Source organism: Crinia signifera, chromosome 8 (genome assembly GCF_055691185.1).
Source record: "Crinia signifera chromosome 8, ASM5569118v1, whole genome shotgun sequence".
In the NCBI taxonomy this organism is placed as follows: domain Eukaryota; kingdom Metazoa; phylum Chordata; class Amphibia; order Anura; family Myobatrachidae; genus Crinia; species Crinia signifera.
In genome coordinates this window covers 152154910-152180826 of record NC_139224.1, presented here as the reverse complement: position 1 = coordinate 152180826, position 25917 = coordinate 152154910, and the positions used below count along the sequence as shown (strand labels likewise).

Here is a 25917-nt window from a genome sequence, read left to right as displayed (position 1 = left end):
TTCACAGAAGTCGACATGTGTCAACTTTTTCACTGTAACACCAACATAACTTTATTTAAAAGTAAAACCAATGTGGGGACACATAGATAGTGATTAAAATGCCACATTCGAACATAATAAATATACATGTAATGAGTGTTAAAATGTTGTTTTATTAGGGTGTTTATTAAGGTAGACAATTGAGTTAATAGAAAACAATTATTGAATAACAGTTAGAATAATTAATTAATTGTCTTAATCATAGTTGAAAGGCAAGATTTGCAGTGCCATATATGTAAAGGTTATGCCACCGTGCACGGACGTACGCTCACTCTCACGATCGGTGACACACGCTGAGTTTTCCATTGAAAAAAAGCGAGACCAGTCCGTGCGCTGTGGCGTACGCTCAGATATACGGAAGATGTCGGTGTGAAAACGGACGATACCCGTCCGTATACGGTGGCGTACGCTCTGTTGTACGCCAGTTATCGGTGGCTAAGAGGAGATCCGTCCATGTACGGTGGCGTACGCTCAAGTGTACGCTACTCCCCATTGTCAGTGTTTGTGACCGTCCGTGTGCGGCTGTTTTGTGGGTGGACTTACGGTCACCGTCCGCGTGCGGCCTAACCAGAATAAGGCCCATAATGTAAAAGAAGCAGGAAACTGCTTACTACAGATGTAACCACACTCATTGATGCCACACAAATCGACACTTGCGACATCTATGGCAAAAGGCATGCACCCGCCAGAGATGTTGAGCGGCTCATGGCACAGCGCTGTGATTCTGTGCCGCAGGTGTGATTTGATGCGCCAAACGGGCACTAGTAGCCGTATCGCACCGGGTTGGGATCATTTGGTCTACAGCATGATGGCCGACAATCATTATGTCGACACAATTAGGTCGACATGGGAAAAGGTCGACATGGGTCTAGGTCGACATGGGAAAAGGTCAACATGGTTATAGGTCAAAAGGTCATTAATTCGACAGGTCGTTAGTTAGACAGGTCGTTAGTTCGACAATGTCTAGTTCGACAGTCAAAAGGTCAACATGGGTTTTTTTTATCTTTTTTTAACCTGAATGTCAACACAGTCAACATGGACACAGTTTAAAGTGCACCGCATCCCCTCGCATCGCTCGCTATGCATTGGGCACAGTTCCTCGCTACACTCGGCACACTATCTTATTCTCCTACAACGCCCTAGTGGATGGTAGGGCATGAAATACCGCCTGTCGGCACATGTCGGCTGAAAAAGTGAAAAACCCCATGTCAACCTTTTGACTGTCGACCTAGACACCGTCGAACTAATGACCTGTCGAACTAACGACATGTCGAACTAATGACCTTTCGACCCAGACCCATGTCGACCTTTCCTTATGTCGACCTAATGGTGTCGACCTAATGACTGTCGACCATCATGCTGTAGACCAAATGGCCGCATCCCATCGCAGCAATAATGAGCACAGAGATACCTGTGTATGCTAAAGGAATGACTTTTACGGAGCATTTAAACCTAATGTTGTAATACAGGATGTAATACAGGATCTAATGTTGTAATACAGGATGTAATACAGTTTGAGTTCGCCAGAGGTGTGGGATGCCGGACTTTTTTCTTTAAAACGGCAATCGTTTACATGGTTTTGCCTAGTAGATGATTGCTACTTTAAAAAAAAACAAAAAAACATCTGGGTTCCGATGTGAAAGTGCTGTATTGGACTTTCCCTGGCTGACTTTGATGCAGGGAGGAATCAACAGCATTGACTGTCACTTAGCAGGGAAGTATCCTACGTTCAGGGGTGGATGAACAGTCTATGGGCCTGATTCTGGTTCACTCGCAAAAGCAAATTCACTCTCTAATGGACAAAACCATGTGCACTGCAGGTGGGGCAAATGTAACATGTGCAGAGAGAGTTAGATTTGGGTGTTATTTTGTTTCTGTGCAGAGAAATGTTTACATAGCAATATAGATGTCAGTTTGAAGTACAAACCCAGGGCCGAAACTAGGGTTTCCGGCGCCCGGGGCAAGGCAGTCTTTTGGTGCCCCCACCCCCCCTAGTGATGCTGCTGCGCGCCGGTGGCGCGCCGAAATTTCCGTGGGGCGTGGCCTAATTTGGGGGCGTGGCCTATAAACGCTGCTCCCCCGCGAGGCCACGCCCCATTTTGCCGCTATGGGGGCATGACCCAGAGGCTCGGTGAGCCTCTAGCCATGCCCCCAGCCCCCTGGCTGCGGGAATAGACGCTGTGCGCATGCGCACAGCGTTTATTCCCCGCTGCTTAGTTAGCAGCTGACAGGGGGGACCGACCAAATGACGCCTTGTCCCTGGCGCCGGAGACCCCCCCCTCCCCGCACAGTCCTCTCACCGTTGAAGCCGCAGAAGCCGCAGCCGCATCTTACTTTGACTTCGTCCGTCTCCTACTAGCGCTGCGGCGGGAAGCGCTGATGACTTCAAAAAGACTTGCCGGACGCTGATTGGCTGAATTCAGCCAATCAGCGTCCGGCAAGTCTTTTCGAAGTCATCAGCGCTTCCTGCAGCAGCGCTAGTAGGAGACGGACGAAGTCAAAGTCAGATGCGGCTGCGGCTTCTGCGGCTTCAACGGTGAGAGGACTGTGCGGGGAGGGGGCTACAGCGTCCACATACCTGTCACCGGACCTCACAGCGCCCCTCACTTCCAGCGCCCGGTGCGCGTGACCCCCCAGCCCCCCCTAGTTACGGCCCTGACAAACCCCACCCAAATCTAACTCGCTCTGTACATGTTACATCTGCCCCACCTGCAGTGCACATGGTTTTGTCCATTAGAGAGAGAATTTCCTTTTGTGAGTGAACCAGAATCAGGCCCTATGTCCATTAGTGGATAGCAGCTCACGTAGAGTATATTTTCCAGAAGAGGGGAGGCATTTAGTAAATTGGTACTTGTGAGTTATCTGGGCGTCCGATTTTGGTACTAGATCGCATGCGATATCGCATGCGATATCGCATGCGATTTGCGATTTGCATGCGATTTAGCATGCTATTTGCATAAGATTTGCTATTCATTTCATTACCCCACTATCCCCAAAGTGTGTCTATCAACGTGAACCCGAAGCGTGGCGAGCGCAGCGAGCCCGCGAGGGGCGGCGGTACGCGTCCTCCGACCTTTTCATGCCCTACTATCCACTAGGGCGTGGAGTGAGAATAGAATAGTGTGGCGAGCGCAGCGAGCCACCGAGCCCGAAGCGTGGCGAGCGCAGCGAGCCCCGCGAGGGGACGCGGACACCTTCACAGGTATCCGCGTGCCCTTGCGGGCTTCACAGGTGTCCGCGTCCCCTCGCGGGGCTCGCTGCGCTCGCCACGCTTCGGGCTCGGTGGCTCGCTGCGCTCGCCACACTATTCTATTCTCACTCCACGCCCTAGTGGATAGTAGGGCATGAAAAGGTCGGAGGACGCGTACCGCCGCCCCTCGCGGGCTCGCTGCGCTCGCCACGCTTCGGGTTCACGTTGATAGACACACTTTGGGGATAGTGGGGTAATGAAATGAATAGCAAATCTTATGCAAATCGCATGCTAAATCGCATGCAAATCGCAAATCGCATGCGATATCGCATGCGATATCGCATGCAAATCGCATGCAAATCGTAAGTACCCAAAATCGGACGCCCAGATAACTCACAAGTACCCAATATTTTTGAATCACAGTATCACTAAAACTTATTGGCATGATATAATAAAGCATAATAGAATATACCATAAAATAAATAAAAAGGTCTACTTGTATTTCTGCAACGCGTTTCACGCCACATGGCGTGGAAACTCAATCTCTAAAAGTATCTAAAAATAAAAAAGGGTAAATTTTTGGAGCACGCTATAGATAAGAAATCACATCTGAGTAAATGAAAATGGATTTTCTACAGCTTATGACATAATGTTTTCATTGCTACTTTTGGAAGGAACTTGCGCACCAGAGAATGATTAAGGATCGGATCATAAATCAATCAGAAAACAGCAGGGATAACTTTCTTCTCCCGTCTCCTCATTGTGTTTTTCTGTAGCTATGACTGTGGTAATTCTATCTATGGACAGACCTTGAATCCTCACAATCACAAGAAGACGTGTGGAGGGTCTAGCGGGGGTGAAGGCGCTCTAATTGCAGGGGGTGGTGCAATCCTTGGTGTGGGCAGTGATGTTGTTGGAAGTATCCGAGTGCCCTCCAGCTTTTGTGGGATCTGTGGGCTGAAACCTACTGGGGAGAGAATAAGGTTTGTTGAGACCTGCATACGTGGAAAAAATAAAAAAATTAGGGTACTTGTGGAGTATCACGGCTCCTATCGTATGGCATCGTATGCCATATGTAGTGGCATAAGATGCGATGCGATGTTTTACCGATTTTTGAGCATTTTTGCTCAAAAATCGTATGCCATCGCATGGCATCGTATGCCATATGTAGTGGCATACGATGGCATACGATGCGATACGATGTTTTACAGATTTTTGAGCATTTTAGCTCAAAAATCGTATGCGATCGCATCGGATGCCATACGATGGCATCCGATGCGCCGATGCGATGGCACCCGATTTTGCACTGAAATGCATCAGAATGCATTGAAATGTGTATTAAAGTAGTGAAATGCCCCCAAATGCCATTTTTCATAGTGCACCACCCCCACTATCAACGTCAACCCGAAGCGTGGCGAGCGCAGCGAGCCCGCGAGGGGCGGCGGTACGCGTCCTACGACCTTTTCATACCCCCACTATCCACGTCGGCGTGGAGTTGAGAATAGAATAGTGTGGCGAGCGCAGCGAGCCACCGAGCCCGAAGCGTGGCGAGCGTAGCGAGCCCCGCGAGGGGACGCGGATTCCTGTGAAGCCCGCGAGGGGACATGTATAGCTGTGAAGGTATCCGCGTCCCCTCGCGGGGCTCGCTGCGCTCGCCACACTATTCTATTCTCAACTCCACGCCGACGTGGATAGTGGGGGTATGAAAAGGTCGTAGGTCGCCACGCTTCGGGTTCACGTTGATAGTGGGGGTGGTGCATTATGAAAAATGGCATTTGGGGGCATTTCACAAGTTTAATACACATTTCAATGCATTCTGATGCATTTCAGTGCAAAATCGGGTGCGATCGCATCGCATCGCATCGCATCGGATGCCATCGTATGGCATCCGATGCGATCGCATACAATTTTTGAGCTAAAATGCTCAAAAATCGGTTAAACATTGTATCGCATCGTATGCCATCGTATGCCACTACATATGGCATATGCCACAATGCGATGCGATGCGATTTTTAGCATATAATCAGCATACAATGAAGGTCGTGGGAGCCGTGATACTCCACAAGTACCAAAATTAGCTTCTAATATCCTTATAAATGTAATGAATCATTCATTATTTTTTTAGATAATGACCTCTCTAAGCAATTGTTATCAGTTATATAACATCACTAAGCAGTTAGCATCTATTATATGTAATGACATCTCTAAGCATACATTATCAATGGTGATGTCAGTAAGCATACATTATCAGTGGTGATGTCACTAAGCATACATTATCAATGGTGATATCAATAAGCGTACATTATCAGTGGTGATGTCACTAAGCATACATTATCAGTGGTGATGTCACTAAGCATACATTGTCAGTGATTATATCACTTAGCATACATTATCAATTGTGATGTCACTAAGCATACATTATCAGTGGTGATGTCACTAAGCATACATTATCAATGGTGATATCAAGAAGCGTACATTATCAGTGGTGATGTCACTAAGCATATATTGTCAGTGGTGATGTCACTAAGCATACATTGTCAGTGATGATATCACTTAGTATACATTATCAATTGTGATGTCACTAAGCATACATTATCAGTGATGATATCACTAAGCATACATTATTTGTGGTGGTATTACTAGCATCCATAATCAATAATTACAACCAATAGCATCTATTATAAGTAGCTGAATCACTAAAAAACTTTAATATTTTTATTATTATTCATCATCATCAACTTCATCATCATGATCATGCTATTTATAATAAAACATTTCCCAATAGGTCTCAAAGTTTTTTACTTTTGGACTAAAGAAAAAAAAATATATATTATATATATATATATATATATATATATATATATATATATATATATATATATATATATATATATAAATATATGTAAAATAAAATAAGTATAACTAAACTACAGAAAAGAGGTATTTTCTTTTTTTCTTTTAGAAATTAAGGTGTGACATCACTAAGCCTCACTTGTCAGTAATGACATCACTACACTTACATTATATGTAATGACAGCAATGAGCATCAGATTATGCTGCTCTTGAGTGTTTGCTTTTTTGTCTTGTTATACCCATTATATCATATTTACTATAAGAGACCATTCGTTTGTCTTTTCCAGTACCCTGGGATTGGCTTCTCCGGTCAGTGGCATGAAATCAGGTTCGTAACATTTAATAATCTCTCAGAGCAAAAAAATTCTGCTCCTGCTTTTGGAATCAGACATAGAGCTATAGTTATATTATACAGCAATGGCTGTGGTGTGTGTGCTTCTACATTCATCCAGGGATGTATATAATTAGGGATCAGAACAATAGAGATAGGCTGTGTCAGACAGATATTTCCACCTGGTCTTTCTGGGCTCAGGTCTAGCAGAGAGAAGGGAGCAGCCAGCCAGAGTGGAGTGCTGGAAATGAAAATTTTTGCTACATGGCAAATGCGAAGTTCCAATGGTATAGGTCAGTGCCGTCTTTCCCATTGGGCTTAATGGGCAGTTGCCCAGCGGCCCACCGCAATGGTGAAGACGGCGCTGCCCCGGGGAGCAGCTTTGGCTGATTGGCTGAGCCGATTGACTGCTGTCACTGATTGGCTGAGCCGAATGCCAACCATTGTCCGGCCAGTCTTTTAAAAATCAGCAGTGCTTCCCACCCCGCCGCCGGGCAAATAGCACTACAAGCTCCCAACCGCCGCTGCCCAGATCCCCACTGCCTGGACGCCGCTGCCCGGACCCCGCTGCCTGGACGCCACTGCCCGGACCCTGCTGTGGGGCCCGCTCTAATGCTAAGACGACCCTGTATACTGTAGACGTGCTGACGGGTGGTATTTAATACCCTACCACCCACTAGGGCCTTGATGGCTAACCTTGACACTCCACCTGTTGTTGAACTACAAATCCCAGCATGCTCTGCATCAGATTTAGGGCCTTATTCTAGTTCACTCTTTCTGACACATTCCTTCTAAGATGGACAAAACCGTGTGCACTGCAGGTGGGGCAGATGTAAAATGTGCAGAGAGAATTAGATTTGGGTGAGTTATTTTGTTTCTGTGCAGGGTAAATACTGACTGCTTTATTTTAACACTGCAATATAGATATCAGTTTGAAGTAAAACCCCACCCAAATCTAACTCTCTCTCTGCACAAGTAACATCTGCCCCACCTGCAGTGCACATGGTTTTGTCCATCTAAGAAGGATTCTGTCAGAAATAGTGAACTAGAATAAGGCCCTTAGTGTGGCCAAAAAATCTAAACTGAAGCAGAGCATGCTGGGATGTGTAGTTTAAAAACATCTGGAGTGTCAAGGTTAGCCATCAAGGCGCTAGGGCGTGAAGGGAGAATATAATAGTGTGCCGAGCGTAGCGCAGAACCGTGCCCGAAGCATGGCGAGTGCAGTGAGTCATGCGAGGAGATGCGGTGCACCGATAATATTTCCATGTCAGTCATGTCTACATTTAGAAAGAAAAATCATTAAGAAGATAGATGTTCACCTCACACATAATAGATAATAATTGCAGCACTTTACATTTAAGCCATAAACAAGTAAATCAGACACACCTGTAGTCTCCTCTCTCAGGTGATCTCACTGGCTGCTCTGTAGAGGGGCATCTTGGGTAATTAGATTTTTGTATTCATAGCTGTGTGTATGCCTGGACCAATGGCGCGGGACGTGGACAGCCTGGCCCTGTTTATGAAAGCCGTGCTGTGTGATGACATGTTCCAGCTGGATCCCACTGTACCCCCAGTCCCTTTCAAAGACGAGGTACTGTATATGACTGAGCAATAACGTCTTCTTTTTCTTTTGGACATTCCGCTCTTCACTACATTGACTATAGGAGGCAGGGGCGTAACTAGGCCCCATAGCGAAAGTTTGCAAGGGCCCCCTATTTAGCAACTGATGGTAATAAATATAAGTAAAACATATTACTTAAACAGCAAAGATGGGCCCCCTGCAGCTCTGGGCCCCACCCCTTGCACCTGTGGTAGGAGGAGTTTTGGTGATTATGTTGGCGTGTATATGATGTTCTTGATCATATAAGTTTTGATGAGAAGGACTGAGCGCTGGCTATTATATATTACTAACAAACACTGTACCATATCCGGCAGACTTCATATATTAGTTATTGTCCATCATATTAGTTGTCAATTCTGACATATTGTCCACTTATTGCTCCGATGGAGATGATGGGAAATATTATACCAGTTGCCAACATGACTGATCTGTATTAAGAAATGTAATGAATGTGAAGCAGGAGATGTTCTGATTCTTGGTGTGACTCCATCGTTATAGATCTATAACAGCTCAAAGCGTCTGACGATTGGGTTTTACGACACGGACGGATACTTTCTCCCCCACCCCAGCATGAGACGGGCCGTCCAGGAAACCAAGACCCTCCTAGAGGAAGCCGGGCACAAGGTGAGTCTTTGGGAAATTGTCAATTTATGATGGGAAGATGCCTAACTATCCTGTTAGTAGAACAGCAATTACTTGAATATCTGAACATATCACTCTCAGTTTAACACCTTCAATATTCCATATCCCCTGAATCTAGTCTCTAGTCTATGAAACGGCTTATTACAAAGTGAAGAGAATATCTGCACATTCTTACACACTCCCGCTAAGTATAAACACTGGTGATACTTTACACAACTTAGGGGGCTGATTTAGTGGTGAAGTGATAATGTGGCTGGTACTTTTATCACCGGCTCTCAACTGTGTAGTTACAGGCTTGGTTTGAAAAATGACAGGTAGGAGCTGATTGGCCGGTGATAAAGTACCAGCCACATTATCACTTCACCGAGCTTAATAAATCTACCCCTCAGTTTGTAGATAATTTGGGAATATGGCGAATCTGAATCACACTCTGCTTGTGAGAGTGGAAATGAGTGAAGATGCATCTTGGTAATTAACCTTTATTACAATGTGTCAAACCAACATAAGAGGCAGTGACATCCAATAACTGGATAGCATTACTGTATTGGTTTTGCTCCCAAGAGTCACACAGTGTTATAAGTAAAGGGAGAAAGTTGGGGTACTGTTACTAAATTGTGCATGAGGAAAGGGGTGTGGCTGTGTGTATGCTAGTCCACGCCCCCTAATATATAATGATTTAGAGCGTGATTACATGTTATGCCTGCATTTCTTGTCACACTGGTCCCTAGCCTTTCCTAACACTAACAATTTATGTGTGAAAATGTCCCCAGTGTGACCCCTGGGTGGGACAGTGGGACTTTGACACTGTAATCAGAATAGTTCAGCGGTTCTCAAACTGTGGGTCCTGACACCAAAGTGGGTCCCGACCTTCTCAGCATGGGGTCGCGACTCCATGTTTCTGACCATCAGGCTGATGACTTTTTTAATCTTAGTCAGTGATTTAAGGATTTTGAAAAATCGGTTGAATTGTCTGTTATTTTAGACTCTTGACGTCATTTTGTGCCTCCGCAATTTTGCCATGTACTGTAGGTGCTGTCTGCTGAGTACACATGTCATGTGATTACCTTCTGCAGTAACTTGCTGGGGTCCTGTAATTATTTTTATTGTCTGATGGGGTCCCAGACCAAATAGTTTGACCCTGGAATAGTTGGAAGGTATGAAGGAGGAATGTGCATTCACCTCGTGTTGTGATTTTTATCCTTATGTACAGTACAGTATAATAGAATGCTTGTGCCACCATATAAGTCAAAGATAATAATAATTTCTATGTATTGATCATTTGACTAATATAACAATAATTTAAAATGTTTTTGCTTGAAATGAAAACAGCTTGTACCATTCACCCCACCGAGAATCGAATACGCCCTCAATGAACTCGTTTTACGAGGATTCTTTGCAGATGGAGGAACCACACTTGTGGATAAATTGTGAGTTAATGATGTCCTTAGATTAAGGGTTTCATAATCCCTAGAATGTGAGACTGTGTGTCTATAACCAGTATTGCTGCTGTGTCTATAACCAGTGTTGGTGCTGTGTCTCTACCCAGTATTGCTACTTTGTCTATAATCAGTGTTGGTGCTGTGTCTTTAATCAGTATTGGTGCTGTATCTATAACCATTATTGGTGCTGGGTCTATAACAAGTATTTTATGATGTGTTTATAACCAGTAGTAATTCTTTGTCTAAACCCATGAATATATGCTGTGCCTATAACCAGTATAGATGCTGTTTCTATAACTAGTTTTGTTGTTGTGTCTATAACCAGCATTGGTGCTGTGTCTATAACCAGTATTGGTGCTTTGTCTATAACCAGTATTGGTGCTTTGTCTATAGTCAGTATTGGTGATGTGTCTATAATCAGTATTGGTGCTGTATCTATACCCATTATTGGTGCTGTGTCTATATCCATTATTGGTGCTGGGTATATAAAAAGTATTTATGCTGTGTCTATAATCCAGTAGTAAGGCTGTGTCTATAACTAGTAATAGATGCTGTGCCTATAACCAGTATAGATGCTGTGTCTATAACCAGCATTGGTGCTGTGTCTATAACCAGCATTGGTGCTGTGTCTATAACCAGCATTGGTGCTGTGTCTATAACCAGCATTGGTGCTGTGTCTATAACCAGTATTGGTTCTTTGTCTATAACCAGCATTGGTGCTCTGTCTATAACTAGCATTGGTGCTGTGTCTATAACCAGTAGTGATGTGGTGTCTATAACCAGTATCAGTGTGCTGTGTCTATAACGAGTATTGCTGCTGTGTCTATAACCAGTATTGTTGCATTGTCTATCACCAGCATTGGTGCTGTGTCTATCACCAGTATTGGTGCGTTGTCTATCACCAGCATTGGTGCTGTGTCTATAACCAGTATTGGTGCGTTGTCTATCACCAGCATTGGTGCTGTGTCTATAACCAGTATTTGAGCGTTGTCTATCACAGCATTGGTGCTGTGTCTATAACCAGTATTGGTGTTTTGTCTATAAGTAGCATTGGTGCTGTATCTATAACCAGTAGTGATGTGATGTCTACAAACAGTATCGGTGCTGCAACTATAACCAATATAGATGCTGTGTCTATAACCAATATTGGTGCTGTGCCTGTCATGAGTATTGCTGCTGTGTCTATAACCAGTATTGGTGCTGTGTCTATTATGAGTATTGCTGTTGTATCTATAACCAGTATTGGTGCGTTGTCTATCACCAGCATTGGTGCTGTGTCTATAACCAGTATTGGTGCTTTGTCTATAACCAGCATTGGTGCTGTGTCTATAACCAGTAGTGATGTGGTGTCTACAAACAGTATTGGTGCTGTGTCTATCACAAGTATTACTGCTGTGTCTATAACCAGTATAGATGCTGGGTCTATAACCAGTATTGGTGCATTGTCTATCACGAGCATTGGTGCTGTGTCTATAACCAGTAGTGATGTGGTGTCTACAAACAGTATTAGTGCTGCAACTATAACCAGTATTGGTGCTGTGTTTATCACCAGCATTGGTGCTGTGTCTATAACCAGCATTGGTGCTGTGTCTATAACCAATAGTAATGGGGTGTCTACACACAGTATTGGTGATGTGTCTATCACAAGTATTTCTGCTGTGTCTATAAATAGTATTGGTGCGTTGTCTATCACCAGTATTGGTGCGTTGTCTATCACCAGCATTGGTGCTGTGTCTAAAACAGTATTGGTACTTTGTCTATAACCAGCATTGGTGCTGTGTCTATAACCAGTATTGCTGCTGTGTCTATAACCAGTATAGATGCTGTATCTATAACCAGTTTTGGTGTGTTGTCTATCACCAGAATTGGTGCTGTGTCTATAACCAGCATTGGTGCTGTGTCTATAACAAATATTTGTGCTGTGTCTATAACCAATAGTGATGTGGTGTCTACAAACAGTATAGGTGCTGCGACTATAACCAGTATAGATGCTGTATCTATAATCAAAATATTAGGAAGAAACCCTGTTCTGGATGCAGTTTGCTAATACTGCTATTTTACTATTCCTGTTCTATTATACTATAGTACAGTACAGAGTTCACCAAGCTTTTGTATAATGTACGACCTGAGTATTTATTACTCCTTGAAAAGGGACCTATAGTATAACCAGTAACACTGCAATTACATTAATAACAGTGCATCTCCTGGCTAGAACTTTAGCAAGATGGCCACCGGTAGAGTGATTGAGCGTGCTCCATCTTGTCTCTTTACACATGCAGCAGCTAGCTCCTTTATAAATGTGATTGCCTGTTACTGCCGTTACCACTGTTAGATGACTATACCTTCACTACATCCATTACCACTTTTACTACGGTCACTGCTGTTTCCACAATAAACCTTCAAACCTGGTTAGGGATCACTGCATAGCCCAAGCTTCATTTCACAATTCTGCCTTTTATTAACTTTTTAAGTTTCACACCATAAGAACATGTCAACAAGAAATGTGCCCAGGTGCAATAGGTGCCACAGTATACTGCATGTTACATATACCTTGAGTCTTGCATTTATATCAGTACAGAGCATGCACTGCACAGCAGCAGTATTACGACTAAACTGCTGCAGTTCCTGAACCGTATACCAGTTGAAACAAGTGCTGAGAGTACTGCATTAAATACAAGGTATACCAAGCTCAAAAGGCCCAAGTACAGGTGTTCTTTATGTGATAAGGTTGGACACAAATCCTCAAAATGCAAACTGAGATACAAATACCGCAAAAGAAGATTGACAGGAAAAATGAGTGAGCATTCAGTGTCCCGTTCACATAAGGGATTATTGGTACATAGACTCAGGAGCCACAAGGCACTTCAATTGAAATAAGGAATGGCACCCTTCTATTGAGGTCAATGCACAGTCAATTGTACAATCAGGTTCACTTGTAAGTTATCAAAACTGAAAGTGGGCAAAGGTATAGACCAAGATGTGAATAAAGAGTTCTGGTATACTTCCCAACAAGGGGTTGGTATTTACCCAATAGAGAGGTCAGGCTTGTCTGGTATAGTCTGTGAATTAACAAGTAGTCTTCGCATCAGCTCAACGCATTTCAGTGCGTACACTCACACCTTCCTCAGAAGCAGTATGGTAACTGATTTCCAGGTGCCTTTATTTATATCCTTCTGTCTCACCAGCTCCACATTTGTGGATAATCTGTTACTAGGCCAAGACAAGCACATAGGAAATGTCAAATAAATAAACCTAAGTTCTGCACATCATCAGTGAAGCTTGAGGATCTTACAGAACCTGGAGACAGGGACTGTCACTGATTGAGACATTGACACAATGCTTTCAAAGTATAAAATAGCAGCTACAAAACCAATGGGTTGACTAAGGCGCTAGCTTGGTTTGCCATGTAAATGATTGCCACTTTAAAAATATGGGCAAACTCGCACAAAGCCCCTAATTCAGACCTGACTGCAGGGCACATTTTATTAGCAAATGGACAAAACCATGCTGCACTGCAGGTGGGGCAGATGTAACATGTGTAATTAGATTTGGGCAGGGTGTGTTCTAATTGAAATCTAAATTGCAGCGTAAAAATAAAGCAGACAATATTTACCCTGCACAGAATCAAAATAACTCTCCCGAATCTCTCTCTACAAATGTAAAGGTGCCCATACACTGTACGACAAGGCAGTGCTATGAGATGCGCTCTCCTGTGCATATCCCATCGCACAGTGGCGTAACTAGATCCATGTGGGCCCCATAGCAAAAGTTTGTAAGGGCCCCTATTTATCACCTAATGCTGAAAAATTTTACAGCACATGATACTTTGACAGGCAAATTGGGCCCCTCTCAGCTCTGGGCCCCATAGCAGCTGCACCCCCTGCACCTATGGTAGTTACGCCCTTGTGTGCAGCCCCTGCTTTTAACACTAGATTGCGTCGTCTCTAGTACAAAAAGCACGGTGCTGTAGCACATTGTATGTTTTTTGTACTAGATTATTTATTTTATTATTTATTAACAGTTTCTTATATAGCGCAGCATATTCCGCTGCACTTTACAAAAGGAGACAGGGATACAACAAACAGGGTATTTACAGACAGTCAAAAGGTAGGAGGGCCCTGCTCGCAAGCTTACAAATTTGCTAACACAATGAGCCCTGTGATCAGGTCTGAATTAGGCCCAAAGTAAAGCCCTGCACTGCCTGCACCTTGCAGGTTATTGCATTTCACCCTTTGGCCCTTATTCTGATTGAGTCTGACGGCTCCGTGTGCGGTTGGACGGCCGATGTTTGGTATTTGCACGTCCGAACGCGGAGTGCAGTAAACGATCGTACGGAACCATCCGAGCAGGGGGTGGAGAGGGGCGTGAAGGGTTGTTTGAGCTAATTGACATATGCGTGCGCCCCACGTTTCATGGGTGTTCACATGGAAATTCTGGGCGTACGTATGGTAATGCGGCCATGACGCACGTGTGGGGGGCGGACAACTTACATAGCCGGGTGTCAACTGCCCGCACATATCCCTGCTTTCATAGGGAAAAATCTCTGAGTGGTCTGGAGCACTCGGTGCTGCCTGACTGCTCGGTCCATCATTCAATGGTCGGCGACCATCGGAGGATGGGGGAGGTTCCCACAGATGGAGGAGGTGTTCACATGAAACATCCACTCGCAATCCGTACGGTAGGCGGGGCTAAGAAAACTCGGTTCCTGTCCGAAATACGCATTCGTCCGAATCAACTAGAATAAAGGCCTTTGTGTGAATTGAGTCTTTTTATTCAGAATGAGACTATAAATGTGGAATGTGACAACAAAGGTGCAATGCACTACATCACCAAGCACCATGGAGGGTCCAAGCTCATTGCTGTTAGACAGCACTTCATCCGTGGGATCGTATCGGTAGGGTATATTGGTGTAACCTTTGTAGTGAATGAAGATAATACTGCTGATTTGCTCACAAATGGACTAACGTTGCAGTCACGCTAAACCCATTATCTAACTGGGAAACTGCAGATGTGGAGAATGGGTCCTACAGGATTGCTCATAGTCACAATAATTGACATGCTGCCGGTGTGTGGGAGGTGGAGCAGGGGCTGCAAGCAGTACCGCATGCCAAGGGTCTGCATCATCATCACAGACTTTCTGGACTTGGCTTACCAGTTTTGAATGCCAGTCTACATAAGCTTTGGCCTAAGGCCCCCATACACTAGTCCCATTTGGGCCAATTTGATCTGATCCGGATGGACCAGGCCGAGAAATCGTGTTTAACATCCATCTCAGATCCCTCTCTCGGCGGCGGGGAACGTGGTTGCATGCAATACATAACACGTGAAAGACCGCATGCGGCCTAAACTCCATTTCACAATTCCGCTGGTGCCTATTGCTAACCTCCGAGGTTTCACACCGATAGATTTTACTGACCTGTCCTTTCTCGCACATTGCAGTAAAGGCGACATTGTGGACCCAAACCTGAAACAGCAGATTTCCCTGTATAACATCCCAATCATTGTGAAGAAAATCATGTCCCTATTTATGAGACCTATGGTAAGTAAAACTAATTTCTGCTTAAAGAGAATTATCGCAATCATATCCAGCCGCCATCTTGTTAATCATTAGTAGACCTTCATTATAAAATCATTCTTTTTATGTCACTCATTCTTCAAAATTACAGTAAATAATATCAGTTTTTTACTCATAAACAGACTAAAGTTGAGTAAAATTATGATTGTATTATAATATCATATATTGTGGAAAATCCTCCGCATTGAATGTACCCACATTGCACAATTGGAGCATTTTACAGAAGTTAGTGGAAGTCGCACAATTACTTCATATTTTGTTGTCAGCAATTTGGTTGCTCTCATTGTAATTTATATTTTATTCTAGTTCCCACGAATTGCAAATCACCTGGAAGCGCACTGTGGAGTGAGGTGAGATGAGGGCTTTGTTACTGGCTCTTTCCCATAATGCTTTGCACTATCACTGACCTGACTAATTTACAGTACATTCATTATGAACGAAAAAGTAGGATATCCAAGAGAGGGTATCAAAAAAGTCTCCCGGGTGGGGCACAGCCTTCTAAGATAATTAGTAACTGTTAAGATTTAAACTTTATTGATACTAAAATTGATCCTAGGATTGGATCAAATGAAGGACATAAGACAAAGACATACAGACAACATTTACAATAACATATAATAGAAAAAGTAGTGAAATATAATTTTCTAAATGTCTGAAGATTGTAAGAGGAGAAATGCCTCAAAAAATCAGTAATAAGTATTGAGGTTATATTCAGATGAATTTCTAAAATTCTTTCAGACAATACGCCTCCACCAACCGTCAATAATCTCTAGTTGTAGATAAATATCTATTTACGGTATGTTGCAACATTAACCCCCTGTAAGTAACAATACCATCACTGTCACCTGTTGTGTCTAAATGTCTAATTGGACATGAAACACTGTAGCTGCTTGTAAGTTCCACTCAAGTTTTTAGATGATAGAGTAAGATTTGGTAGGGATGAAATACCTGAGTTTTAGTGCTAAGGGAGTGGCTGCTGCCTGTGCATGTGACAGGTGTCAGTGAATGCACAGTTGAGCGGACCCCGAGAGCGTCACAAGTATGGAGATACAGAGAAGAGGGTTTCTGCTGTTTCCAGTGGTAACCTGCCTGGCTCTGTTATACAAAGACAGCGCAGAGTCGGGTATCGGGTCCCCTGGGAATGAGAGAACCTCGAACAGATATAGGTGATTAGTAGAGAGTACTCCTTCACTTTTATCCCTGGTGTATGCTGCTATCCACTGTGTACAGTAGTTACTGTAGTGAACAGTGGTTGAGCGATAACACCCTGGTAGTGAGGTGTGGAAAGAAGTATAGAATGCACAATGGTTTGTGGTCATGGGATACCCTTGGTATATTCCGTGTTGTCAAATAAATGACATTGCAGGAGAAGTGACACTCTGGATCCAACTATCCGCTGCTGGAGAACTGTGCACAGGTCGTAATACCAAGAAAGAAAAACAGCAAAAAAAATGTATCTCTCTATATATACATATGATAGTGATGACCCTGTAATCCCTATTGGTGGGCAGTAAATGAACAAATTGGCATGAATTAGTATATTTTATAAGTTTAACATAGCCATATTATTATAATAAACTTTTGGTTACAAATAACAGGTTTCTTGTAAGTACATGCAAAAGTGTAGCGGTCTCAATTGTAACCACTGAGGGAGTCCTGACCACCAAAAGAAGAGAAAAGGGTTAATTACACACTAATCCATATATTCCACATGTGATGTATATTAATAGAATAACGATTTTTGGTACTCTTTACCTAGAAGGGCGCCCATCGCGGTCATCGCGGGCATCGCATGCACTAATCGCATTCGATGCGACCGACGCGATGCCCGCGATTTCCCATAGGGAACAATGTTAAATGTCTCAATTGACCCGATTTTCCTGTTCAATGTCTCAATTGACCCGATTTTCCATAGGAAACAATGTTAAATGGCCCACAGAGGCCAAATAGCCACCCTGAAGTGTGAAATGGCCCCCACAATTGTTAACGCCACCCCACGATCAAGCGCAGCGAGCCCGCGAGGGGCGGCGGTACGCGTCTTACGACCTTTTCATACCCCCACTATCCACGTCGGCGTGGAGTTGAGAATAGAAAGTGTGGCGAGCGCAGCGAGCCACCGAGCCCGAAGCGTGGCGAGCGCAGCGTGCCCCGCGAGGGGACGCGGACAGCTGTGAAGCCCGCGAGGGGACGCGTATACCTGTGAAGGTGTCCGCGTCCCCTCGCGGGGCTCGCTGCGCTCGCCACGCTTCGGGTGCGGTGGCTCGCTGTGCTCGCCACATTTTCTATTCTCAACTCCACGCCAACGTGGATAGTGGGGGTATGAAAAGGTCGTAGGACGCGTACCGCCGCCCCTCGCAGCCTCGCTGCGCTCGCCACGCTTCGGGTTCACGTTGATCGTGGGGTGGCGTTAACAATTGTGCGGGCCATTTCACACTTCAGGGTGCCTATTTGGCCTCTGTGGGCCATTTAACATTGTTTCCTATGGAAAATCGGGTCAATTGAGACATTGAACAGGAAAATCGGGTCAATTGAGACATTTAAAATTGTTCCCTATGGGAAATCGCGGGCATCGCGTCGGCCGCATCGCATGCGATTTTTTGGTCGCATGCGATGCGACCGACGCAATTTTTTTTTACTAACGATGCCCACGATCAAAATCGTGGGCGCCCTTCTAGGTAAAGAGTACCGAATTTTTTACTGAAAAGTGGGTACTCTGTAACTATTCAAATATCTATTATAGTGTTTTTGAGGAAGTGCAGCGATGTATTTCATAAGAGCATGTTAAGACACTGTGACCATAGTAAATACAATATGGGCTGGCTAAATAACAGTAAGTATTCAACCAGTGCCGCAATGGGTTGATAGACTCTCGGACATGGACCTCAGGCCGGTTGTTGTATGTAGCTGGAAGATCTGAGAGATGGACCCAGACAGGATCAAAGCACCGTGATGGAAAAAGGGGCTATGGTATGAGTGCAGATGTCTGCAGCCAGAGTGCGTGTTTCCGTGATGGCCAGGCGTCAGAATCTTCAATGGATCTTTTTTGTTACTAGAGTAAAAGACAAATTTAAAGGTGAAATTCAGCCCCAAGTTGTAGCGTAGAAAGTGAAATGTTCTCTCCTCATGTATTTCCGGTGGTGTGGGAATTAAATCAGAGGAAAACCAATAATTAGATACCGTTCGGTGTATTAATAAATGATTACTACCAATAGTACTGTAGTTGGTTGACCTGCAGGTTGACTCGCAGCTTTGCAGTTCATATAAACTCCGCCCGCATGAATGCCTACCTCCCCCTCGCATGCCGATTTCGCCGACCATCGAATGATTTAGCAAGAGCTCACAGACCTGAGACACCTCCCTGATGTCAGCTGCCTGCCCCTCGCACCAGCGTCACAGCCGCATTAGCATGGGAACGCCCAGTGTTTTTACGCCCTTGCCGCCGCCCCGCGCCACCTGCCCACACCGCTGGGTGCGAATGGGACAGTGAATAACCAAGCCCGCTCGCACAAAGCAGACGCACATGTGCATAAAAATGTATGCACATGAGTGGTCGCTAAACATTGCGAAGCAACCAGAATGACCTCCTAGGTTCACAGCCACTAACGCCCATAAACCTGACACCACAGGGGTCCTGGAGCTTAAAAAGAGGTCCAGAAACTACACAAAGTGGTTCAGGGATGCAAGATACGGCAAAAGTGCATAACATAGGGTAGAGGATAGAGGGCATGGGGTTTAACAAATAAAACTGTGCTCAGATCTGGGAGCTCACCACAGACCAGTGTATGCCAGTCACACCATGGGCATGGCAAGTGGTTAAGATTAAAACAAAAGAAGGATACATTTCAAGCTATGCTAATTGCACAACCAAACCCAGGCAACGCTGGGTACCTCCACTAGTACTGTAATAAAATGTTCAGTCTCACTTTCTACGCTACAACTTGGGGCTGAATTTCACCTTTAAATTTGTCTTTTACTCTAGTAACAAAAAGTGATACTAATAAAAAGAAAATAAATAGTCTGAATGCCCCAACGAAGCTAACTCTCGAAGCATGTGCCGGTTGACAAGCTGTGCGTGGGCGCTTGTCAACAGTGCAATAATTCACATGTCAATCATTTCACTATGTTATAGTGAGTTATGCTAACTGCTTGTAAATGATACAACAATCACCCTTTAACTGATAAAGTATCATTAAATGGAGCTTTGTCCCTTATTCTGGTTCACTCGCAAACGCTAATTCCTTCTCAAATTGACAAAACCATATGCACTGCAGGTGGGGCAGATGTAACTTGTGCAGAGAGAATGTACAGTATGTAGGAGACTATCATATAGAAAATACTGTAGGGTCTAGATTAGAGGTCACACCAACAAACTGTGTGCATAATTAAGACCTGATGGCTAGGCTGCTAATTTTTGGAGCCCTGCAATCAGGTATATGCTTCACCACCAGAGTGAAATTCCGCCCTGTGCATGCCAGCAAATTGCTTAGCAGGCCTGCTGTTATCTGCAAATCCAGTCGCAAACAGCCGCTCAAAGTCAAATGATTTTTCCACTGTGTGCATAGCCCAGGACTTAGGATGCCCATCTTCTAGTTCGATTTGGGACTTTTTCATCCGATTTTGATGCATCAGGCAGAGAAAAGCATCAAATCGGTTGTGTATTGTCTCCGATTCCGATCTCAAGTGTGATCCCTTGTGCATCGGAGCCCGAGATCGTTCCTTCTGCACCCAGGATCCATCAGATACCACAGCAGGGACTGGGATAACGTACGATACATCGTATGCAAAAGGACAATGTATCGTATGCGGTTCAGCCACCCGGAAGCTGCTAGGTGTGTTGGCGGGGTATCACAAGTGATACCTCGCAGTAGTGGATTGGCACTTTAACTTGGCGGCTGCTATAGGAACAGACTGATAGGAGACGGAGCTGATGTCACATGCCTTCCCATCAAACACTTGGGCCACGACTGCGTTTTCCCTGACACTCCCAGAAAAAGTCCTGTTACCACCCCAAACACCGGCTTCCCGTCAAGCAACTTGTGTATGGCCAGCGATCAAAAAAGTAGCAGGATTGTATCGCAGGATGGCGTGTTACGGGCTGCACAGTCTATGAATTATCACCCGGCCCTCTATTTCTTGTGCAGGGCTATTTTAAATGCAATACAAACAGATTGATATACAGTAGCAGCTAATCCTTGAATGTAATTATAATACTGGACCACACAGTCACCGATGCCGAATTTCTCCAGCACATGACTCCTTATATAGTAGCAGTTGAAATATAATCCCAGCATTACAGCGCACTGATCATTTATCGAAGAGCCTGTGTCTATAGCCCTATTTATATCTTGTTTGAACTAATCCATACTAAGGGCCCGATTCAGACCTGCTCACTAAGCTGTGTATATTCCCTGCCCAGTGAGCAGGTAAACACCACGCCCCCGCGAGGGCATCTGGTACACTGATACATTGTCCATGTCGACATACGTCGGAAATCGAGACAAAACAATGTGGAAAACCCATGTCAACTTTCCCATTGTCGACATAAAGTGTGTAACGACCTTCCGACCCTGTCGAACTTAACCATGTCGATCTATTTTATGTGTCGACCTACTGAAAGTCCTGTCGACCCTTAGTAGTATGTATGTCTAACTTCATAGTGTCGATCCTATGACCCATACCCCTGTCACCTGACGAATCTCTTCTCCGGATTTTCAGCTCTGTGAAAGACTTGTGGAAACATTACACAGCAATTAAGGTAAGATATCCGCATGTGACAATCTGCATACCCTCCAACATGACCCATTCCATCAGGTACAAATGCTCTGTTCCTGGACTTCCTTACCAGTGGCAGTTACAGAGGTTGGACTCCAGCACAGTCCAAAATTCAAAGAGGGGGTCACATCAACTGCCAGTGAGCCCAGGACCGTGATGTTTGGGGTGGCAGTAGGTGTGGCTCCCCTTTTTGAATATTGGACTGTGCTGCAGCCCCAACTCTGCAACTGCCACTGGCGGGGAATCCAGGAACAGAACATTTTGTACCTAATGGAATGGGTCATGTTGGAGGGTATGAATCTGTGGGCCTTATTCAGACATGGCCACAGTCCTCCACATTTTTGCATCCTATTCTAGTTGTGTCCATACCAGAGCCAAATAAAAGAAGACACAACAGGTGTACATTTATTAAGATGGGAGTTCTATTAAAGATGGGATATGGCCTATACCAACCAATCAGATTATATCTATTATCCTCTAGAAGGCGCTAAATAAAGTAGAATCTGCTTGGTTACGATGGGTAACATCCCATCTTCAATAGAACTCCCATGTAATACCCCCTCCACAAAATTACTGGGTTGGCCCCAGGTACAACCCATGACTAGCGCTGGTGTGCATGGTTCCCGGGCCACATTCCCAGGAAAATTTGTCAGGATTTCAACCCTGCTAGCAAGCAGGGTTGCTCCCGCGACCTGCCCATGTTACTGGCTGGTGTGAAAGGTACTTACCTGGGTCCGGGTAGCGGGGTCCGGGCAGCGCTTGCTGCCCTTTCAAATAACGATACAAATGCCCAGCCACCGCTGCCTGGATCCCCGCAGTGTGGACCCAGCCTGCCCGGACCCCACTGTCTGGATGCCGCTGCCCCCCCCCAGGGGTGTAACTATAGCACCGCAGCCCCCGCGGTCACGGGGGGACGGGGACGCTGTGCATGTGGGGGCGCCGGGCGGCTGCGGTGCTATAGTAATGCCCCCGCCCCCCCATCCCCCCGCAGGCTTACCTGTCTGCGCGTCCCGGCTCCCCTCCTGGCTTCAAACAAATCTATGGAGACGGACCACGATAAAATGGCCGCCCCATAAAGCAGACTGTTCTCTGAAACTGTCTGCGGTATGGGGGCGGCCATTTTATCGTGGTCCGTCTGCATAGAATTATTAATTGAAGCCAGGAGGGGAGCCAGGACGCACAGACAGGTAAGCCTGCGGTGATGGGGGGGCACCGGTGGTCGGGGGGGGAGGCCGGCGGGGAGGGAGGCGCCGGGGTGCCCCAAACCAAGCTACGCCACTGCCAAGCTACACCAGAAAATGAAGGGACAAGGATAGTATGAAAGGGGCCAACCCAAGAATGTCCCTGCTTGATTCAGGGACCATTTTATATATGTAATCAATGGTTAAAGTAGCGGCGACTAATTGTTTAAAAGTTTAAAAGTAGTAATCTGGAAATGGAGTAAGATAATTTGGATGTCTGGCCAGGGAGGAAGGAGCTGGCAGGAGGAGAGAGTACAGATGAGCCACTGCAGCAAAGGCATCCTGGGTCACAGTCAGTGTGCTCGGGTGGAGGGGGTGGTGTTCAGCCGTGGGGCGGGGTTTGGGTGGTATTTGGCCAGACATGGGGAGTGGTGGGAGAGTAAGGGGCAGGAGCTTTGTGTAGGACATAGGATGTGTAGAACTTGTAATGCAGGTTCTGCATTGTGGATAACGGTGGATGGGCCTGTCAATCACCCGTGGAACCCCGCCCACCATTACCTACACTGCTTTTGAGTGACGGATCTGGCTAAATATATAAGAGATATATATATATATATATATATATATATATACAATTGGTGAAATAAAGCGGCACTGGAAGTCTTGATGCATATATTTGTTTATCGCAGATCAAACATACACAATGTCCGACGTTTCGGGGATCAACAGTCCCCTTTTTCAAGGTGTGTGAACCAAAAAGGGGAAAAGAAAAAGGGGACTGCTGATCCCCGAAACGTCGGACATTGTGTATGTTTGATCTGCGATAAACGGATATATGCATCAAGACTTCCAGTGCCGCTTTATTTCACCAATTGTATCTACTATCTAAAGGAGGGCACGGGAGCAGTTGGAATTTAAGCAGGAGTGCCGGACCGTCTACAAGTATATATATATATATATATATATATATAGCCAAAAACTCATTGCTGTTTGTTGGGTTCTAGGAATATCGTTGCGATTTCATCAATGAGTGGAAGAAACTTGGTCTGGACGCTCTGCTTTGTCCTAGTCTGAGCCCAGCCTTCAACATTGGTCACCCAGGAAAACTGTTTGGTAAATTTGCGGTGTTTGCCTGTGTTATGTTCTATATTCTATATTGGAGCTTGTAACAAGGTGAATGGGTTCTGAAATCGTAACCTCACTGAGTTTTCCACAGCTACATTCATTTAAAGGTTGAGATCTCAGGGCAAGAGTTTTGTAAATGTCACCAATGGTTGTTCTCTGGTCTGTCATTCATTTGCATGTAAAGGGAGAAGTCGGACCATGGAAGCTGAGCTTTTAGCCATTATACAGACTCCATATAACTAGCTTTGGGGTACAGAGAACTATTACACTTGGGCTTATTTCATGGTGTTATCTAGATCCCTGCACATGGTTTGTGGCATCTCCAACCTTCCTCTCTTTGTATATATTTATAATTCACCTTCTCCTCTATGTCAGTGACCAAGAGATCCTATCCAGATCACTCTACCAGGGGGTAATTCTGTGCTCCTAATGTTAGCATGTGAGTCTGTTTCTGATTTACCTTGGGCTGTGGTTCATATGGAGCTGGCTGGTTGCACAGAATATGAACCAAGACCAATGTATTTAAGCCCATTGGGGCTTCTCACCATAACATGCTCTTACCAGATGTTGTGTCATATTTTCCAGCTGGATTTGGTTTCACCATGCTGTACAACATGTTAAACTTTCCTGCTGGGAGTCTTCCTGTGACCACTGTGACTCCCGAGGATGAGGAGGAGCTGAAACATTACAAGGGATACTATAATGACCACTGGGACAAATTGTTTATTAAGGTTTGTTCAATGTAACCCATTAGGTCCTTATATTACACAAGACGAGGTCTTCCTCCCAATATTTTCCTTATACCTTGGAGAGTATTCATAGACTCATACCATACCTCCCAACTATCCCGCTTTTCCTGGGAACATCCCATTGTTTTGGGTCTTTCCCGCATTCCACCCACGGCCGGCAGTGTCCCGCGGCATTTGGGGGGGGGGACAGTTGGGAGTGTCCCCCACGAATAGACACTGTGCGCATACTCACAGTATCTATTCCTGCAGCCTGATGGGCTGGGGACATAGCCAGCAGCTCCCAGAGCCACTAGCCATGCCCCCACAGCAAAGCAGGGACGTGTCATCACAGCAATAAACCACGCCCATTTACCTCGAGGTCACGCCCCCCCAAATTTTGGCGTGCACCTCTTCCCTCCAGTTTAATGTTGGGAGGTATGCTCACACACAACTTCATAGTCAAACAAACCCATAACAGCTTCATACTATACAAAGTCAATATCAATATACTGTGCTAGTTTAAAGCCTGTCAACATGATGGCTTAGTCCCTATCTGCTCTTTCCTCCAATCTTCAATGCTCCATCTGTCTATATCCAGCAAGTTTGAAACACATCATGTTGCTTTCTGTCATGGAGTAATTTAGTTGGGTGGCCTCTAGTGGTCACTGGTGGTATTTCACCTCAAAAAGGTTAGGAGGAATTAACTCTCTCTCTCTCTCTCTCTCTCTCTCTATATATAAATCTTGAGAGATCCGCACACATTAGATATTTGAGACAATTGGGTGCAGAATCCTCATTTAAATCTAGAAAAACTTGATATCCATAGGGGTGTAATGTTGTCAGACTGCGTGTAATCGTATGTGCACGATACCTGAAGTTCCTGGCCTTTTTTCCGGTTCTGCTCGTCTGCCACCTGCCTGCTTCACTCGCCTGCAATTCAGAGGGCGGAGGGACGAGGGCACCCCAGGGAGACAGTACCCCAAAGCACCCCACAAACTGGTCACCACACGTTAGGACGGTGATCAAAGAATTTATTTATCTCCAAGGTAACTGGATCACCACTTTGAAGAATGATGACGAATGTTTTATAACAATAAAGAAACGCAATTATAATAATATGGATGAGGATAATTCACATTTGATGAATGAAGGTTTAGAGAAATTTCCACCTAGGTGATGCTGTGCGCCATGGGGTCACTGCGGCACCATAGGCCGCACCTCGCGCAGCACCACTACATTAAATGAAATACACTGTTTCAACAAATTAATTCACATGCAGACGTCAAGGCGATTAAAGAGTCTATGAGGGGAATATCGTGTGCGATGTGGTCGTCCGTGACACCGACAGGCCGCAATTCACACGATACGCCCAGTTGACAGTACCGTTATGCAGTTACCCACAGTGCAAAAGAACAAAAGAC

General features: G+C 45.0%; 1 protein-coding gene across 4 annotated transcripts in view; it reads left to right on the top strand.

Moving 5' to 3' along the window:
- The window catches only part of LOC146026608 (vitamin D3 hydroxylase-associated protein-like), a 125847-nt gene that overhangs the window by 34037 nt on the left and 65893 nt on the right, over positions 1 to 25917 (top strand). For 3 of the 4 annotated variants that reach the window (XR_014454496.1, XM_083157420.1, XM_083157419.1), the window contains exons 5-14: positions 4006 to 4212; positions 6370 to 6410; positions 7880 to 8004; positions 8533 to 8658; positions 10006 to 10103; positions 15555 to 15654; positions 15997 to 16040; positions 21406 to 21445; positions 23648 to 23756; positions 24354 to 24499. Coding sequence is in view for 2 of the 4 variants with exons in the window: in XM_083157420.1 (XP_083013546.1) it covers positions 4006 to 4212; positions 6370 to 6410; positions 7880 to 8004; positions 8533 to 8658; positions 10006 to 10103; positions 15555 to 15654; positions 15997 to 16040; positions 21406 to 21445; positions 23648 to 23756; positions 24354 to 24499 (1036 nt within the window). In the remaining 2 variants the exon portion in view is untranslated. The remainder of the gene's footprint in view (positions 1 to 4005; positions 4213 to 6369; positions 6411 to 7879; positions 8005 to 8532; positions 8659 to 10005; positions 10104 to 15554; positions 15655 to 15996; positions 16041 to 21405; positions 21446 to 23647; positions 23757 to 24353; positions 24500 to 25917) is intronic. The other variant, XR_014454498.1, reaches the window with a different exon arrangement.